The sequence below is a fragment of the Anopheles coustani genome, chromosome X, assembly GCF_943734705.1.
Source record: "Anopheles coustani chromosome X, idAnoCousDA_361_x.2, whole genome shotgun sequence".
Lineage (NCBI taxonomy): Eukaryota > Metazoa > Arthropoda > Insecta > Diptera > Culicidae > Anopheles > Anopheles coustani.
Genome location: NC_071290.1, coordinates 16,749,409 through 16,768,777, shown reverse-complemented (window position 1 = coordinate 16,768,777; position 19,369 = coordinate 16,749,409). Strand labels below are relative to the sequence as shown.

Below are 19,369 nucleotides of genomic sequence, written 5' to 3'. Positions count from 1 at the left end.
GAAACATTTCATAGCTACACGGCTCGTATATTCCCTATTCCCCACACTTGTCCAGCCGAAAGTGTTGGTTTAGCTTTTGGGCTGGTTTTCGTCAATCGTCGAGGAGAGTCTGATGCCGTTTCCTTCCTTACGCTTCCGTTCAACAAAGCTGTATCCGATCCCCTTTTGCAGCTTACCTTTGCGAGCGACAAACACCTCAAAGATTATCAAACGTGCGGGGTGGAAATGATATTATTCGAGCAAACCTTTCGTTTGTGTGTGTGTTTGTTTGTGTGACCTTTGTAAAATGATAAGCTAAAACGGAAAAAAGGCAAGCGAAACGTCAAACACAGAATCAATAAAACATCATCATTAATCAAAGACACTGACTCGTTGATGGCTTGACCTACCTTCGATATCCGAATGAATCCTAGTCGACGTCGACGTAGTGAGTTAGAATAACTGAACGAGTAGAATCTTACAATTGAATTGATTGATTTTAAACCTCACGGACAGTTTTTGTAACTCCTTTTTGATGTTCATCCTTGATAGGTATTCCAATCCCAATAGATTAAATAGTTAATGAAAAGAGTTACTAATGGTAAGGAGGATTAAAATCACAAAAGAGTGAATGAGTGATGAAAAGAGTTAGTGTTAGTGTGCACAGAGTTTGTGAATTCCAAGGAAGGATTCGACCCACACAACACATATGCATGTAAATCGAATATCAATTTGAAATAATCGTACTTCTATGCAATATGATTGAATCGTAAATGATGCTAAAATAATGCCTATACGTACAAAAGTGGAGGCGCTAACCGTACATTGTTCAAAATGTATATGTTTAGTCGTATATTTTCTAAGTCGGCATCATATACGACTTACGATATACATCAGCCGGACATTGCTCGTTTATCTATACGTATGCATAAAGAAAATCGTATTACATTCTTAATCGGCATCATATGGAACAAAGAATATACATTGCTCGTACATTGTCTGTGCTTACTGCGATTCCGATTCGAAAAATGCTAATATGTGATTCAATTTCTTCAACTTAATACGACTTCGTGTTGTGTGGGGAATCACTGTGCAGGGGAATCGAGTCTCAAAAGAGTGGATAAGAGAAGAAAAGAGTTACTAGTGGTAAGGTGGACATGAACCTCAAAAGAGTGAATGATAATAGTTACTAGTGGGCATAGAGTTTTGTATTCCAAGTAGAGATTCGAATCCTAGTGACTCTTTTGCTTCCTTATTCACTGTTAAAGTAATCGAATCATTGTGTAGGGTTCAAAACTCTGCATAGCATTCGAGTCTGAAAAGAGTGGATAAGAGATGAAAAGCGTTACTAGTGGTAAGGTGGATTTGAATCCCAAAAGAGTGAATGAGTCTTGAAAAGAATCCAAGTGACTCTTTTATTTTAATACTTATTCACTCTTAAGGGATTTGAATCAATGTTCAAGTCGCAAAAGAGTGAATGAGTGATGAAAAGAGTTATTAGTGGGTACAGATTTTTGAACTACAAGGAGAGACTCGAATCCTAATGACTCTTTTACTTGCTCACTTCACTTTTGAAGGAATCAAATATTTGGGTAGGGTTCTAAACTCTGTATAGAACTCAGTTCTCTGTAACTCATTTTTAATGTTTCAAACGACAACAAGATAACTAAAAGATTCGCATCTTCGTGATGGCTGTGGAGTCTGATTTACGTTTCCAAAAAGAGTTGTTATTCTCATCGCTAGTTCAAATGCACACACACTTCCTGGTGTTGGGTTGGAAGTTCGATTTATTAATCCTTGCTATATCTTAACCTAGGTATAGGTAGGTCTCGAATAATGGCACCACTACTTGCTGCCTTAAGTATGCTACAAACTCCTAGAAGCCACGGTACTTTAAGCTCGAACGTTAACCGCTTACGGAACGGGTTGAACACCCTGACACTGACACCTAGCCCGGTGGAGAAGAAAGCGGAGGGTAGGAGGCCGCACGCCAGGCGACCACAAACTGGTAACTGAAAGGAGGAATGAAGTCCGGATAGCCGAATGGTGGTTCTGCTGCGGACTTGGCGCTGTTCCCGGCAACATCACAATTGCATTGAGGATGAGGTCAGGGGGCGTGGCGTTGATTGTGTTCAGAGCTTAGAACTTGTCATTCGGATGATGATTGTCGAGCGCGTCGGTCACGTTGATGTGGATGTTGATGGGCCGCTCGAGGTCGAGCAGTTCGGAGGGCGATGTGGCGCGATGCTGAGGGTCATCCTGCGTCGACTGGCCGCCTGCATCCTCGTCACCGCCCGGCTGGTGATCGTTGAGCACGGACGAGAACCCACCACCGGTCAGCTCGTCCTCTAGCACACTCAGATGGCTGTGGTGTTGGTGCTGGTGGTGCTGATGCTGGTGTTGATGCGGGTGCTGATGCGGATGATGATGGTGCGGCAGGTGCTGATGGCTCTGATGGTGGTGCTGATGCTGATGTTGATGGGGAGGTTGCGACTGTTGATGTGCTGAGCCCTTTTGAGCGGAATGTGAACCGAACTGCTGCTGCTGCTGCTGCTGGTGAGGTTGAGTGTGTTGGTGATGGAGATGCGGATGGTGCAGGTGCAGCAGGGTCAGGCTTTGATCGGAGGATGGGACGCTGGAGCCGAGCAGCGCGTGGTCGAGGTTGAACAGCGACTCGTGCTTGAAGCTCTCCATCGCCCCGAAGTGATCAGCGTGCAGGAACTTCATATCGTCGTCGTACACCGGATGTTGATGGTGTTGCTGGTGATGGTGGTGCTGCTGCTGCTGCTGTTGCTGTTGGTGTTGATGGTGGTGATGGTGGTGGTGGTGATGCTGCTGGTGAAGCTGTGGCGAACAGCAGCCATCCACGATGGCCGTATCCGGCCCGGCAAGACCTCGCTCGGAAGTTCCATCGCCAGCAGAGGACACCTCCAGGACGCTTCCACCTCCCGACTCGATACCATCCGTTGGTATGGAGGTGCCGTTCAGCGACGAGTAAGACCCGCTGCCAGACGGGGTCAGCTTGTTCGCAGTGGTAGTGGTGTTGGCACCGGTGAAGCTGTTCCACTCGAACGTCAGACTGCTGGAGCGGCTTCCGTCGAGCGAGTTGAGGTGGTCGAAGTTGAGGTTAAGGAACAGATTGGGCGAGAGGCGCCCGGGAGACGACAGCGAGCCAATGGTGAGTCGTGGCAGCTCCACGGAGTCCACGAGACTATAGCCACCGGTCCCGGACGACACTTCGGCGCCCCCTCCGCCCGCCGTGTCGTCCTGCAGTCCGAGCGCCATACTCTGCAGAGAAGCGGCGTCGAAGGTGAGTCCGGAGGCGCTTGAACCGGCCCCCGGCAGCACAATGTCCACGCCGTCCAACAGCGCCGTCCTGGGGCTCGGTCCGGCGTGCTGTTGCAGGTGCTGGTGCAGGTGGTGTTGCTGTTGCTGTTGGGCCGCCTCGCCCACCGACGCTATCGATTGATGCTGCGCCTTCAGACCGCGCGCCATCTCATGCAGTACACCGTCGGCGAGTTCCAGCTCGTCGTCGTCGTCGTCACTCAAGCCGACGCCGATCCTTCCCCGCTCCCCACCGGGATCACCAGCCGCCGCAGCCGCCGCCGCTGCTATCAGCATCGACCCGACGTCCCCCAGCACACTGTTGCCTCCTGCTCCTCCGGCCGAAGCTCCGTCACCGCCCCCTAGCTCACTCTCGCCCGAGTTGGTGGGCAGCTCCTGCCCCGGCTGGTCGGGTGAGTCCTGCTCGCCCCCCAGTCCACCGCCCTCCGCCGTCGTCTTCTCGCTCTTCCGCCACTTTGCGCGACGATTCTGAAACCAGACCTGCACGCGCGCCTCGGTCAAATCGATGCGCACCGCCAGCTCCTCGCGGAAGAACACGTCCGGGTAGTGCGTCCGCTGGAACGCACGCTCGAGCTCCTGCAGCTGGAGCGAGTTGAATGTGGTCCTAGAGTGGAGGTGGAGGAAGCGTAAGGTGTAAAAAAACGTGCATGCAAGTTAGGTTACCCACGCGTGTGTTCTCATCACAAGCTGCCGAGGTGCACCTGGTGCAGCTGCCAGAGGTGAGTGTAGCCAAACGCACTGAAAACTTGTCTATAAAAGCTGCACACTACGACGTCCACCGAGGAGTAGTATTGCTCGTGCTGACAAGAGTGAGATGGAGCTCTCTATGCATTGCAACCTGTGCCAAAGCTCACTAAATCGCTCTAAAGACGAAGAAGACCCACCAATTCATGTACTACGGTGCGCGGTACCTGATCCCGACATTTGGATATGTTGAGAATTCACAACGACTTGCTCTTCAAATGATCCTACTTCGGGTATTTATAGCTTCACACCTCTTGTAGGTCTAGGAAAAACTTCTGGTGTATATATAGGAGAGGCAAAGCTGGATATGGCCTAACATGTTCTCAAGAGATGTTGTAGACCTCCAACTCCCGATTGGAGGATTCGTTTCGAACGGCTACAACTGCCTGCACCAAAAGCACTGTCACTTCCACCATCACTACCACCACCACCACCACCACCCGTACCTGTAGCGGCGCTGCTTTCGTTTCATTGTCGGCGGGCGGGAGCTGTCGAGAACCTGCCGAGAACGCTGGCGGGATCTGTCTCTCGCGCGCGTCCAGCTGGTGCGATGTCCAGTGACCGTTTCTGGCCCGTGCGCTCGACGGCACCGGCTCGAACTGCCATGGAACGTTTGACGGTGTGCCTCCCGTGCCGCGCTCCCCCTCGAACTCCCCCGTCGACGCGCTTCCTTGTCACCTGTGTTGCGTGAGGCCCCGCACGGTATCGTACACGCAGCAGGGAGGGATTTGTTGTGCGTTTTTTTTCTTCTTCTTCTCGCTTTCGACTACCCTCCTCGCTGCTTCTTGCGCGGATCGATCGATCGTTGTCTTGTCCACACACCGCCGATGAGCTTCGCCAGGCCATAGCGCACACCTCATAGGCTCCCCCCCCCCCCCCCGCCTTCCGCTTAGTCTTAGTCCTTTCGGTTCGGGTGAGGAAATTCTAGGTGCTGGACACTCACACACGAGTGGCAACGGCACTCGTACGGCTTCTACCTCTCCTCCTCCTCCTCCTACTCCTTCTCCTGCACATGGTGGACTTATCTTGGTTCAGCTACCTGCCCTGCCTAGGGAATATAAGCGCCTTGCAGCAGCAGCAACGCTTTCCACGCCGTTTCAGTTGGTTTCCGCAACAGTATTTGGGAAAACGCAAAAACGACCCCCTCCCCCCCCCTCCTGGCCCTCGGCTCCTCGTGTTTTTCCATTCCACGTTAACCCTGCACTGGTCACTGTCTCGCTGTATGCATGCTCCAGCATGAAGGCACCAGCGATAGCTCATATTTGAATATTTGTGCCTCCTCCGCAAGCGAAGATTTAAAGTGTTTCCCGTGTCGCGTGCTTTGTGCATTCCCCAACATGCGACCCCCTCCTCCCCTGCCCACCCTCCTTCACCTTCCGGCGTGCATATCTAGGTTGTCGGTTGTGTGTGTGTTGAGGGTAGCGGAACGTGAGGCAAGATGAATTATACCATTTTTCGAAAACATATGACGTATTTTAATAACGTTTGAATTAAACAAAACTAGACAAATTTTTATCGGTGATAAGAAAAAAGATAAACAAGCTAATTGAATGAAGTAAATTTTATTTTAAAGTTACATCTTTTAAGTACTTTCAAAAAATATTCCGACGGCCAGTAAGCCGGCCTTGTAAGTCTTGTATGGATATTTTCAGTTGTTGAGAGGCATTCATGACAAAATGCTACTTCGTTTGGACATTAAAATGTTGGAACAAGTCCTACCTTTAAGTGCTTAAGTCAAACCTGTTCTAAATTTAAAAGAAAAGCTACTCTTTATTTTGCTTTCAGCAGAAAGTTGCTAGCGTTTTCCGTTTTCGCATGAAATAGGCTTTTGACAGTTAATGAGCACGAGAAAGCAACAGAATAAAACATGATAAAGCAAATTATGTCTGAGACCAGGTAGGATTTTCATATCATAGTTTAAGTTAGAGTTTTGTAAATTAGGATATTGCTACCAAGCAGACGTTCACAAAGTTCTTGAATAAGACGAGAAATTGATTCATAATCTTAATATTTTGTTGGTGGAGAAGTGCACTAAAGTATCCTTTTACGCAGATCATTTACTCCGACTTATTAGAGGCATTCTGCCAGTGTCGATGTTTTAGGCAAAACACTGAAGCATTCCAAACATATTGAATTTGCTACAGTCCCAACAAAACCAACTCAAGGTTGCACATATTCCGCATCTATACCATATAAAACCGTATGCAAAGTCGTATAAGAAAAAGTGCATTCCAACAAAAACAAATGCTTATTTGATGTTGGAAGAGGCCCACACAACACATATGCATAAAAATTGAATATCAACTTGAAATAATCGTACTTCTATGCAATATGATTGAATCGTAAATGATGCTAAAATAATGCCTATACGGACAAAAGTGGAGGCGCTAACCGTACATTGTTCAAAATGTATATGTTTAGTCGTATATTTTCTAAGTCGGCATCATATACGACTTACGATATATATCAGCCATACATTGCTCGTATATCTATACGTATGCATAAAGTAAATCGTATTACATTCTTAATCGGCATCATATGCAACAAAGAACATACATTGCTCGTACATTGTCTATGCATAATGCGATTCCGATTCGAAATATACTAATATGAGATTCAATTTATTCAACTTAATACGACTTCGTGTTGTGTGGGGGGTCTTCTAGGGTGTACATTTTGGCCCCAGCTTACCTTACGCACCGCCCGTACCGTCCCGTATCCACCTTCCGGAGTCGCATTTCTCCAAATCCTCCCCCTCCCCCCGCCGGTCGGGTTCTGCGACTTTGTGTTTCTGGGCTTCTTCATTCCGGTGTAATGTTTTCCGTTCTTTTCAGACGCGATTTCGCGTGCACGATGTGTGTGTGTGTGTGTGTACGTGTGTGTGTGAGGATGAGTTAGTTCCTGTGACTTCAAGAAATAGATACCGACGTGCGGGGCGCATCTGCCCGAAAGCACCTGGTCGTCAATGTCGGACGGGCAAAAACCCCGTTGATTGACAGGAAGCTTGACCATCTCGACACCGATGTTTGTGCATTGAGCAACAACGAGGGACTTTTGGTTTTTTGGCAAAAGCACAAACCGAGTTCCGCTGATGCGATAATAAAAGCTTCACACTAACACTCTTGCTAAGGAGAATGGTTAAAAGGTCATGTTGAGGAAAGTTCCAACAATGGGCTGAAGAATACTGGTATATGCCTAAGGCGCTCAGCATACACCCTTGAGGCACGTCCTTGTACGCCTGCATTGAGTTACAAGATGTGGTCCAGTGAGGGTTCCGCAAAATGGATGGAAAATGCCAAAGGTAGTGTTATCAGTACGCTGTAGTTCGCGATGGCAGAGAAACGTCTTTACTCCATTAGTAGCTGATGGCAACGGCGAACGGCGTCACCTGTCTATTGTCGAAAAGCGGGGAGGGAGGGATAAACTTCATCGCTCACGGAACGAAAGTGAGACTTAAACGAACCCGGAGTATCTACGATTATAAAAAGAAGCACCGTGCCAGGCGCCGCCCATCATTTTGCTTCCTATCCTTGACCAGTGCATTTATCCGCAAGGCAGACGCAGAGTCTCGTCGGTGAAAAACAACGGAAACAGTTGCCGGAAGAGCGTTCCGGTAAGCAGGCAGCTGCCAGTCGAAAGCTGCAGCAGGAAGGCGAACGGCAGGTGTTGACACCCGATGTCCCGCCCTGGGACCGGAGGGTGTTTGTGCAGGTTTGGCAGCATCTGTTGAGACCTGAGCGGAGAACTAGAGGCTGGACTTCATTCGATTGGCTAACAATATGCGGCTTGCGGTAAGGATCCCCCGACTGTGGAACTCCCCAACATGTTCTCACCGTTCTCTTGCAGCTGATAGTGTGTGGCGTTCTGTTGGTGCTGATCCTGGCACCGACCGACTGCAAGTTGAAGTACACGAAGCCCCGGAACGGTAAAAGACCGGAGAGCTTGCTGCTGAGATCGGTGAACTCCGCCAAGCGATTGGGACTTCAGGAGGACTCCGACCCGGTGTCGTCGGATTCGAGTGCGAGGCTGCAACCGGATGGTGACAGACGGGAGCAGGATGCAGATCGGGACGAAGTTGATGGGTCGGGCGAGTCGAACGAGGACCTATCCGTCAGCTGTTTCCCACCCGTGGATCTGTTTCACAAGTACGACTGGGCTGACTCGTACCAACTGCGTCCTCCGGCGGACAGGTCCTCGGGCCGCGACCCCGACCAAAGCAACGACGACGGAGAAACGAGCGTCCGGAGTGCGGCGGTGAAGCGGTCCGACTACAATCGGGAGCTCTCCGCCGACCTGTACGCACAGTATCCAACTTCCTGCGCCTGCCAGACCAAGGTAGGGACACGGACTTTGCGACCACCCGCTCCTCCAGCATGGAGTACCATACCCGTTTCAGTCTTCTCTTCACCTCTCTCCCCACCCCACGCCAGTACGAGCTGCTCGATCTTGGGTACACGCACTTCCCGCGCTACATCGTGAACGCCATCTGCCAGAACCGCAGCGTCAACAGCCGGAAGTGCTGGCGCGGCTCGAGCTGCAAGGAGATCCCGTACAAGGTGCGCGTCCTCACCCGCCGCTCGGCGAACGAGTCGAGCGACCAGGACCACCACTCGACGCTGCTGCCGGAGCCGCTGCGTGAGTACTGGCGCTTCAAGACGGTCACCATTGCGGCCGCCTGCCAGTGCTCGATCTGACCCCAAGCCGACGTTGCCGTAGCTGAGTGCTTCTATAGCGGAGTCCCACAACCGGAATAAACCAGTGCAAAAAAACAAACGGGCGCTGCAACCAACGTGCTTAGCAGCGTCCGGAAATGCTTTTACTGTTGAAAGAACACCCGCTGCCTGTTGACGTGTTTATTTCTGATATCCTCTGCCACTGCCTCCGCCTATTCGTGGGCAACCGTTTCCGAAATCGATCCAGAGTAGGTCCTTCAAACTACTGAATTATTATCCGATGGCTTGACACTCCATTGCTTCGTATATTGTGTATTGATAAATAAGCTCCCTGTTATCTATGTTTTGGTTATATGTAGTTCGTCATAACTTGCCAAAAATGTTGTTGACAAAACGTTGATAGTCCAAGCATTCGATGGTCCAGTTGCTAAAAACTAGATAGGAATAAACTAAGGTTTAAAACGCATAAACTGAACAATTTTGACGGCTTGATGCGAGGAATAATACGTTGTTTACAGAGTTGTGTGATTTCGATTAGGATTCTCTGAATGACTCTTTGCTTTATTTTGGAGATTCGTGAACCTTTCAATGAGAGATTAATGAATCCCAAAGAACAAAAAATGAAAAATGACACCCTTTTCTGTTTTTGGTCGCTTAATCCACGCCAATGACAGAATTATAAAGATTTGTAACAGAATAATGAAAGCTTCATGCTAACTCATTAAGGTTCTGAAAGATTCATTTGCATGAATTTCGCCGAGAGATTTAATTTCAAACCATCAAACAAACAAAAACTATCTGAATTCTGCTCGACTTTGTTCACGATATCACGCTTATTTCTTAATAAAAATGTCTGTTGAAACTGCTAAACGCGATGTTCAATACCAGGCTAATAACCCGAATACTTTTATAAGATTGTTTGACCGCAATTTACTACTAATAGTTCTTATATTATCCTGTCTTGCTTCAAGAATGAGAAACATTGATACGGTAACATAATTTAAGTAAATGATCAATTTGAAATATAATAAATTATTTTTTTTTAAAGTACAATGAAGAAACATTATGTTGAAAAAGTACTTAATTCATCGAGAATAATTATTGACATTTACGATACGAGAAGTTAAATTTTGAAATCTTTTATAAAAGTCTAGGAAAGAATAAACTCATAAAAAGAACGTATGCCAAATGGAAGAAAGTCTAAAAAATATTATACAAACACATAAAATTTCGACGTAGCGATATAAATAAAATCACATAAACAGGGAGAAATATTGAATAGGAACGATATAATAGGCTCAAATTTGTATAAATGGTAAGAACCAATTAAATCAAATTAGTTTACAGCAAATACTAAATGACATAAATTGAGAATAAAATATACTACGCAGGAAAAGTAGTTTACAAAGAACAAACTGATTGGATGAATTCAGTTTGTTTGAAGTCTGTAGTTGTCGCAAAGTACAATAATGTCATAAGCTCCTTCATGGAAGTAAGTCCCGGACCCGCGAAAACACTAGCGGGAGCAAGCTCCTACCGGGAAAATCCGGGAGAGTTGGTGAAATCCGAACTGTCACCATCGGCACGGTATGAATTTTCCCGATACGATGTTAACTGTGCGTGCGGAGCAGAAGAGCAAGAGCGGCAAGGTAGCCAGGCTATTCCCGGCCCTTGTCCACGTTCTCCGGGCGGGCTTTGGTTTTTTCCCTATTGTTTTGCGTTCATTCAACACTTTCAGTGCGATTGCATTTCCACGCACGCTTTCCTTTTTTCTTCTTCTACGCACTCCCTTTTCTCTTGCTCAATTTTCATGTCGTTCCATTTACTGTTTGCTTTTCCCTAAAGTGTTTCCCTCTCCGCAGCAAAGGAAGGATGCTCGCCGAAGGACTCTCCTTTCGTCCCGTTCGTTCGTGCGGTTCGGTGTCGGGGTTTTCCCTCTCACTCGTTTTTTCTCACTCTCGCTCCCAACCAAAAAAAAGGGGACCAATTTCATCGCTCTCATTTTCTTCCGGCCACAAAACATAGCCCACAGTGGGTTTGGCAGGACACGCAACTCGAGCGTTCGTTGTCAGAGGATTTACCACTCCTTCACGCTCTCTCTCTCGCTCTCTGTTTCCATCGCCACATACACGCTCACATCGATGTGCACACGCATACGATGAGAAAAAAAAGGAAAACAAGGGTGTGACCCGAGAAAGAAAGCCTAGCTGCGATAGTGAGTCGAAAGGTTTTTCCCAAACGCAAAACGGGCAAAACCTCCTGCAGAACGGTGGTGGTTGTCCAGCGTTCCTTATTCCGTGTTCCTACAGGACAGGACGAGTGCGTGGTGCAAGCAAAGGTGCTGGAGTGAGGTTGGTGCCGTGACCGAATTATTGTGACGAGCGTGAAAGAAAGTCGTCCCAAAAGTGACCGTCGAAGTGCGGATCATCAACCAGAAAGCAATCAAACAGCGGGCGTTCTTCGACGGCGGTGCTCCGGTCACGGTAGGGGAGAGGAGAGAGCAGAACCTGCGGAAGAACCGAGCTTGCCGAAACCGGAGTCAGTTTGTGGCCGAGAACCAGGCTTACGATAGGCTGGAAGACGTTCTCGCTTCCTTTAAGGTTGGGTTGGACGAGTTCAGGTTCAAGAATTAGATCAGATCGAATCGTGTCTTCTTGTAGTAATCAAGGGGCCTCAAGCACCCTTCAATCTCCCCCCCCAATCCTGCACCTTTTTGCCTCGTAACCCAACGTTTATATCCCCACGCAGGAGCATTCAGGAAGGTGAATCACGTCCAACAGCGGTGTTCCAGCGGAGGCTCCTATTCCTGCAAGTAATTTGCATTCTCACTCTCGCCAACCGGTGGTCGGAAAGGGACGGCACGCTTCACCATAGATCCCCACACACACACACACACACACACACACGCACGCACACACTTGAATGCGCTCGTCCTTTTTGCGTTTTTCCACGTCTCCGGCGTGTACAACCGCTCGTGGTGAGCTGATTTCATTCAGCATCCTGCGGACCGTCGTTAGCAGCGCTGGGCTGGGCTAGAACGTTGCTTCTGGAAGGGAGCAAACAACGCAATAGGTAGTTGGAGTTTTGCAAACTTATAACGCACGGAACAGCTAGCCCGGACCGTGTTCTACACTGGGAAAAGTGTTGAGGACCTCAGCTAGAGAACCTGAGTGCTAGTGGAGTAGATAGCGATCGGAGGTAACAGAGTAGGGACAACGACTCTGCCTGGTGATAATCACTCCTGTGGCGATTCGTGAACGAAGCTAGATAAAACAACAGGACAACGACAACGAGTTGGAAGACCGAGATCAGCGAGGGTGTGCTGGACCTACACCAGTGGTTACAATCTGTCCGTGCCACGTGTGGAAAAAAAAGTATAGTGTCCTCCTTTCTTGAACGCTGTAAACTGTCGATGAGCGTGTGTGTGTGTGTGTGTGCGCGCGCGTGTGAATGACTTTCGGTACGTTTGTTCATTCGCAACGGTCCGGTAAACGGGGAGACAGCGGTGCAGCGTGACCGAAATTAGCACCTTCCCTTTTGTTTCCAGCGACGGTCGACGACGCGTAAGTCCCTGGGACAAAGGCTCCTGTAGCAGCGACGGACCGACCCCGATGAGCGCACCTGCCAGATTTAGTACGCCCTCGCCTTCAGCTGCCGCCAGGGCGGGTATATTGAGGTGAACTGTCCGGGGACGCAGCACCTCCTCAGAGGGTCCTAGCTGAGGGACAGGATCTCAAGAGGCTTTCCGGGAGGTTGTGCATCGATTTGTCAAGCTATCATGAGCGCTGGTGGTGGTGGTGGTGGTGATGGTGCTGCTGCTAGATCTGGTGGTGGTGTAGCCATCAAGCCGGTATAAGAGTGTCGTCTGCCTGGGTCATCCCGTACATTGCAGTTCGGTCGGTTGTCCTGAACGGGTGCGGGTGGGTTTGTGTCAAACCAGCGGTACGACATCTGCGTGATGTATGCCGGGAGTGGTCCAAGAACTGTAGCTAGACAAACACTGGACGCATTCCGGTGAGCAGAAACAGTGTATCGTGTTGTGTATTGCGTGAGCTTTGGGACAGCGCACCCAGTTTTGTCCCTTTGTGTGCGACGAGGAGCTGTGTGTGGTGTTGCAGGCCGCCCGGGGGTTTGGTCCTGCAAGCAGGAGCACCACTTCCATCAGTTAGTTGCATCATTCAACCCTAGTGAGAGAGACACGGTGCGAGAGAGAGAGAGAGAGAGAGTGATCGATAGCGACCGGGAGAACGAGAGCGGGATCAGGAGTCGAAAGCCACCCTTTTATCGTCGCTATATATCGCCGTCATCGGCTGCCAACACTCAACAACAGAAGCGATTCGCGACCGACACGGCGGCCATTATTCGGGCTCGTACTACCGCGCGCAGCACAGCGTTCCACCTTTGCGCCGCCGCCCGCCGCCCGCCGTCAAACACGACGTTCGACGTATCCTTATCGCATCCTTATCGTGTACAGCGTCGGCGGCAGCAACCATGGGCTACGTGGGGACGACCGGGGACGACGATCAATACCGGGTGCCGCTGATAGCGAAGCTGCTGCACGCCCTGCCCCACTACAACATCACCTTCCACCGCATCAACAACACATTTCGCCCATCAAACGATGTCTATCTGGAGGTGAATCACTTGCATCCTTATTTCAACCAAAAAAAAAAAAACAAAAAAAAAATCCAAACGGGAACACAAAGAGGGGGTTCTGTTTGCGAAAATCTGACGAAAGTCTCCAAAGAGTGCCATCCCCCATCATTGTTCCTTGTACCACTTTTTTCCCCCGTGTGCAACTCCTCAACACACTCTCCTATCTCTCGTTCCCAATATCCGCACCATGCCTAAAACTGCACTTGCCAGTGTCTCGGTAATATCAGGGCCCTCTCAAGAGTGTACTTCTCGCTCATTTAGGCGCTGCCTCGATGCCACTGAAGTCATCGACATGCCAAGCAGTGCTCGTCCCGGTGTGATTGAAGCCTTCCGAGTGGTGGGGATATTGCTTTTCTTCACGCCGAGAAGGGGGTTTTCCAGATGATACTTTAACTTTAAAGACGATTATCCGACGTTCGACATTATCGGATCTCATTAAGTGCGGCGCCATATTGAATTTTGTTTACTTGGTAGGTTGTCGCCATTTGTTTGAAGGCGATTAGGCACTAATCAATTGCCTATTTGGGGAGTAGATAAAGCTGTTTAGATGGCACATAATGCACATAGCTGGAGCTTTTGAAGATGACTTAAGATATGCTGAGTCAAGACATTCGTCAGCTATATCGCTAGGCAAACAGAACCCGGGGATAGAACGCGTCGAGCGTCGAAGGCAAACACCATTGCAACTTATCTTCCGTTTGCAGAGTCTCGGCATCCTCGGGTCGATACCGGCGGCGCTGCTGATTGTGTCGCTGTTCGGCCTGCTGCTGTACTTGCTGACACGCTGCTGCGACCGTAAGCCGCGGCCGGCCCATTCCATCACCAGCCTCAAGGTAACGCTGTCGATCGTGACCGTCCTGTGCTGTGCGGCGATCGGGCTCGGTCTCTACGGCAACGATGATCTGCACAACGGGCTGCTCGATGTGCTGCAGGCCGGGCGGAAGGTGGACGGGGTCGTCTCCTCCGTGCGCAACCAGACGTTCATCCTCGAGAACACGCTGACGATGAAGATCCAGCAGCAGCTGACCGAGCTGGAGGACATCTTCGACCAGAAGACGAACAACCAGACCGCGCTGAATCAGCTGCAGCAGGCGCTGCTGACGGCGAAGGGCAACATCACGATCGCCAAGAACGCGGCCAACGATATCCGCCGGCCGCTGGTCGGCCTCACAATAACAGACTTCCTTTCGGTAAGCTTCCATCGCCAGTAACGTAGGAGTAGCTCTTTCAAAATGGCTTTGACACTTGATACTTGAGACCTGAGACTTGACTCTTATCCACTTCGCAGAAGGGAGACCAATGGGAGTTGATCCGCTGGCCGGGAACGGTCGCCATACTGGCGCTGCTGCTAGTGCTGTGCGCGGTGCTGCTGGTGGGCGTCGCTCGCCACTCGCGCTGCGCCCTCATCCTGTTCAGTGTGTGCGGTCTGCTGGCCGTGACCGGGTCGTGGCTCATGTCCGGCCTGTACCTCTCGACGTCGGTCGCCGTCGGCGACCTGTGCAACGATCCGGCCGACTTCCTGGTGCACCAGTCGCCGCACGAGCTGCCGGCCGACATCCTGCTCTACTACACCCAGTGCGACATCTCGCGCTCGAACCCATTCACCCAGCGACTGCGGGAGTCTCAGAACGCGATCAACAACGCCCGGAACGCGATGAGCATTGTCTCTAAGTGAGTAGTCCCTGGCCGAAGTTCCAGAGTTCCACTCCTAGGTACTAACAGACTTCCTCTTCCTCCGGTGACAGGATCTCTCCGGTGCTGTTCAAGAACGCCGGCCTCGCCCCGAAGTTGGGCTCGGTCAATGCGGATATCAAACTCTGCGAGCGGCTGCTTACCGGTCTGACGGCGCTGGTCGACTGCCGGGCGGTACACTCCAGCTATCTGGTGGCAACGCGAGGCCTGTGCGAATGTGGCCTGCTCGGGCTGGTGCTCATGCTGATCGCCAGCTTCATGGCGGCCATACTGCTCACCATCATGGTCTGGGTCGACTCGCACACATGGATATACATTCGCAAGAGGTAGGGTGTGGAAGGTCTGGTTCTCGTGCCGGACGCTGTCTAAGTCTAATGTCCTTTGTGGTTCTTCTCGTTCTCGGTGTTAGGAATGACTACGCACAAGTGGAAGAGCAATCGTACGTGTCGCATCAGCTACATCCGCAGAGTCACCAGAACATGAACACCCGCACACTACCGCATCATCCGAAAGGGTAGGCACATATTACTTTTAAGTTGTTGAGAGTAGATCTAGAGTATAACGTAAGAGTCTCTCTCTCTCTTTCTTTGTTTCTAGTCCTCCGGTAATAAGTGGCTCGCATACGATTGCACATCCGGGACGTAATGCGAAGCACGAGCTTACGCAGGCACAGCAAGCCCAGCAGCAGCTGCACCACCAGCAGGCCCATGCCCAGGCCCAGCAGGCTCAGGCACAGGCGCAGGCACACATGATGCATCACCATCAGGCGATGATGCGGGCCGGCGGTACGCACACTCTCGGCCGCCTGCCGTCGCACAGCAGCCCGACGCACCTGCACGGCCCCAACAACGGCAAGTACGCCACCCTCAGTAAGCACTGCAAGACGCTCGACGCGAACGACTTCTACTGAAGCTACGCCGCCTGTAACGATAGAAAGTTCCATCCACCCGCCATACATCAGCAACAGCAGCACTACCACACGCTCAGCCATCAGCAGCAGCAGCAGCTCCAGATGCAGCATCTGCAGCAGCAGCGCGCACTGCTAGACCCCGCCGCCGCCGGTCACCATCTTCATCTGCATCATCAACAACAGCAGCAGCAGCAGCAGCAGCAGCAGGGTACAGGTCCGCAGGTCCCGGGTGCTCACGTCCATCCCGGGCAGACGATGACCATCAACCGTAAGCTGCACGGCGCCGCCGCCGGTGGTGTGACCGGGCCACTCCCTCTGCCGCCCGTCTACGGAGATGACAATCCGCCACCGCTGCCTCCCCTGCGCAACCCGCAGAAAGCCCTGCCGCCGCCAACGTCGACGGAGGCGAGCGCTGAGACGGCCGCAGCCGGTACCGACAAGCAGATCTACATCTACTCGACCGCCAAGTACGGTAAGTACGACCCGAACGGCAAGGGTCATGGGCCGCAGCACCAACACCAGCAACAGCAGCAGCAGCAGCAACAGCAGCAGCTGGCGTCGCAACAGCAGCCTCATCAGGCGCCGGGCAAGTATGGCGATGGACAGGAGAAGCAGCCTATCGTGACAGGTGGCAGCATCAAGCCGAACCCGAACACGACCACCTTCAGCGCGACGCCGGCTTCCAACAGCAAACCGCTGCCGTCGATCATCAACTGCCCCCTGCCGGACATACCGAAGAGCGCTCCCAAGGACGACATCTACGTCAAGCGCAAGCTGCTCTCGGACCATCCGAACGGCAGCAAGTTCGCCACGCTGAAGCCGATCCCGGTGCCGAAGATTGACCCGGGGGCGCTGCAGAACGGTGGCAAGCAGGCGCTGCCCAACGGTCCCCTCCCAACACCGGCCGATGCTCAGCTGCCACCGCCGCCACCACCGCCCCTGCCGGCGACGACCACCAGCTCTTCCGGCTCGTCCGGTGGTTCCTCCTCCGGCTACGGCACGGTCGGTCTCACCACGTCCCAAATTCAGTCGCTCCCGCTGCCTCCGCCCCCGCTGGAGCTGCTACAGGAGCAGCCCGCCAACAACAACCATCACCACCACCAGGACCACCAGGACCAAGCGCTCCGGTTGCCTCCGCCACCGACCAACGAGGAACTGCGCAGTTCCGCCATGGACAATGGCCCCACCCAGCTCAACGGAAGTGGTGGTGGTGGTGGTGGTGTGGTGGTCCAGAATGGCGATCCCGGACTACCGACGGACGGTGGCAAGGGCGTAGCAGTGGGCAACAACGACGACAACAGTTTCTACGCGGTGACAGAGCTCTAAGAGGAACTTCCAAACACACACAAACCAACAAACAAACAAACAGATAAACCGAGAAATGGATGGAATCTCGCAAAAGGCCCTGTACGAGGGTTCTGACGAGTGGTGCATGGACAACACAATACACGCGCACAACATTGTTACAGGCGGTTGTTGCGTCCGGATAGTGGCTTGGTCGGATGACCAACGTCACATATGCCACCATTAGCTGCGACGCTCGCAAACATACTAATTGATAAGAAATTATTATTATAGAAATGGAAAGTTAAGATAAGCCACTAAGAAAGAAAGAGAGAAAGTTCTTGTAACAGTTTGCTAGCAGTTTACTAGTAAAAACGGAAGGATCGCTACGCGGAGAAGAAGAAGCACGCAGGGATTCGGAATACACACTTTGCTCCGCCAAAACTATCCAACGCCGACTAAAGCTTACCAATCAAGCATTCGTCACGGCTGGCTCGGACAACAATCCCGCAAACACAACTTATTACCGTATTGACGTTTTTGAATGTAGCGAAACACAGGCATCCCACAGACACGAAGGCGATGACGGTTCAATGTGATGTGTATGTAAAACCAGATGGTATCCTAGCGGAAGCATTCCCAGCTGACGGGCTGAAGAATGCTGCCGAGTTGTGAAAAAAGAATTGAGTTACCGCAATGGCAAAACCAAAACAAGAAACGATGTGTTGCAGCAGTTTCCCTTACCCTTTAGTTTATGGATTCAGTACGAATTGGTACAGCTTTACGTTAGTTTCGCCTCTTGACAGGTGCTTTTGCCAAAGTAGAATTTAATTGTATCCTGCTCTATACACCAAAGATTGCGATTGTAACGATATACTTGAGTTTCAATACTCCTCACCCTCGCCAAAGATTGCCCGAAGTACTTCACCGCAAGTGTATGTTTAGTGTGTTATTATTATTTTTATAAAGCTACCTTTTTTCATGTTTTTCTTATCGCTTCACCCAAAACCTATCGACCTCGTATTACGTTTTCGGTTTTGTTCACCGAATAGAGAAGAGCGTGTGCAAAGCCAACAATAATTAAGAAAATACGCGGTACCAGCTGTAATTGAAACAAACAAGAAAAAAATTAAACATACACAATACTAAACTGAACTGTAGTTGATGTCCACTTGACAGCAGAGAAGAAGCAAAAGAAGAAGCAAAGTGGAACAAGATTTACAGAAACCAAAACATCAGTATGGAATGTATTAAGAAAAACCAAATATGCTAATGGATGTGGAAAAGGATAAAATGTAAACAACAAGGAATTGGATGGAATTGTTAAAAGAAAATGGGGGATGCCAGCACTCCACGACCGGGTGGAGCAGACAAGGGGATGATCTGATCTTGCAGTAAAACTAACGACGATACGAAAGTAGCGGAAAAATTACTACGAATTGAGCTAAACGGTGGAGGCGCGCAAACAAAGGAATGGACGGACGAGCGCGGGATGATTTTATAGATTTATACATATATAATATAAATATTAAAAAAAACGGGAGCAGAAGTGGAGGTAAGGTAGTGGCTTTTGTTTTTTTGGTGCTGCTGCCATACAATTCAACCGTAGTAACTTGTGATCTACTATTGTGTTTAATGTTGTTCTTTTTCGTTCGGGTTTGGTCTGGTTTTGCGCGACGCAATGTATAGAGTGAAAGAGTGTAGTTACCGAAAGCGAGAGGGAGACAGAGTGTTAGAGACGGTAATGAATTCGTCCGGGAAGAGGACAGATCCGGACACATTCGTGCGATGGCTATCGAGAGCGAAATTTGAGGCGTGAGGTGTGTTCAACACTAGGGCTACTCTATTGCAGTATTTTACACTAACCTATGATGCTACTATAACTCCCTTTATCGAGTCGCCTGTAGTGCAGCAATGTCAGGGGATTGCATCTTCCGGCTGTAGTCAAAGAACCTGAGGAGGTTCGTGATCCACCAGAAGCGAGTTCCAGTTCGATTTAGGTTCCTTTTTGTTTGTTGACACGTAGGATGGCAGGACTATCACTAATCAGGTAAACGGTTACCTCGGACTCTCGGCCGAGGCTTCT

General features: G+C 50.4%; 4 protein-coding genes across 4 annotated transcripts; 3 read left to right on the top strand and 1 right to left on the bottom strand.

Annotated features, from left to right (window-relative positions):
* Window positions 1-2,088: 2,088 nt before the first annotated feature.
* On the bottom strand, window positions 2,089-4,540 carry LOC131269367 (transcriptional regulator ovo). Its single transcript, XM_058271718.1, has 2 exons — window positions 4,515-4,540; window positions 2,089-3,928 (listed from the first exon to the last, which is right to left on the bottom strand). Exons 1-2 carry the CDS (start codon window positions 4,538-4,540, stop codon window positions 2,119-2,121), a joined length of 1,836 nt encoding a protein of 611 aa, XP_058127701.1. The 3' UTR covers window positions 2,089-2,118.
* Window positions 4,541-7,323: 2,783 nt separating this feature from the next.
* LOC131269366 (uncharacterized) lies at window positions 7,324-8,987 on the top strand. Its single transcript, XM_058271717.1, has 3 exons — window positions 7,324-7,369; window positions 7,865-8,403; window positions 8,499-8,987. Exons 1-3 carry the CDS (start codon window positions 7,324-7,326, stop codon window positions 8,760-8,762), a joined length of 849 nt encoding a protein of 282 aa, XP_058127700.1. The 3' UTR covers window positions 8,763-8,987.
* Window positions 8,988-13,232: 4,245 nt separating this feature from the next.
* LOC131269167 (protein tweety-like) lies at window positions 13,233-15,999 on the top strand. The gene is made up of 6 exons (XM_058271495.1): window positions 13,233-13,376; window positions 14,102-14,587; window positions 14,686-15,068; window positions 15,143-15,415; window positions 15,499-15,603; window positions 15,687-15,999. Exons 1-6 carry the CDS (start codon window positions 13,233-13,235, stop codon window positions 15,997-15,999), a joined length of 1,704 nt encoding a protein of 567 aa, XP_058127478.1.
* Window positions 16,000-16,101: 102 nt separating this feature from the next.
* LOC131269365 (protein tweety-like) lies at window positions 16,102-17,325 on the top strand. Its single transcript, XM_058271716.1, has 2 exons — window positions 16,102-16,471; window positions 16,628-17,325. The coding sequence occupies exons 1-2, from the start codon at window positions 16,102-16,104 to the stop codon at window positions 17,323-17,325; spliced, it is 1,068 nt and encodes a 355-aa protein (XP_058127699.1).
* The last annotated feature ends 2,044 nt before the right edge of the window (window positions 17,326-19,369 follow it).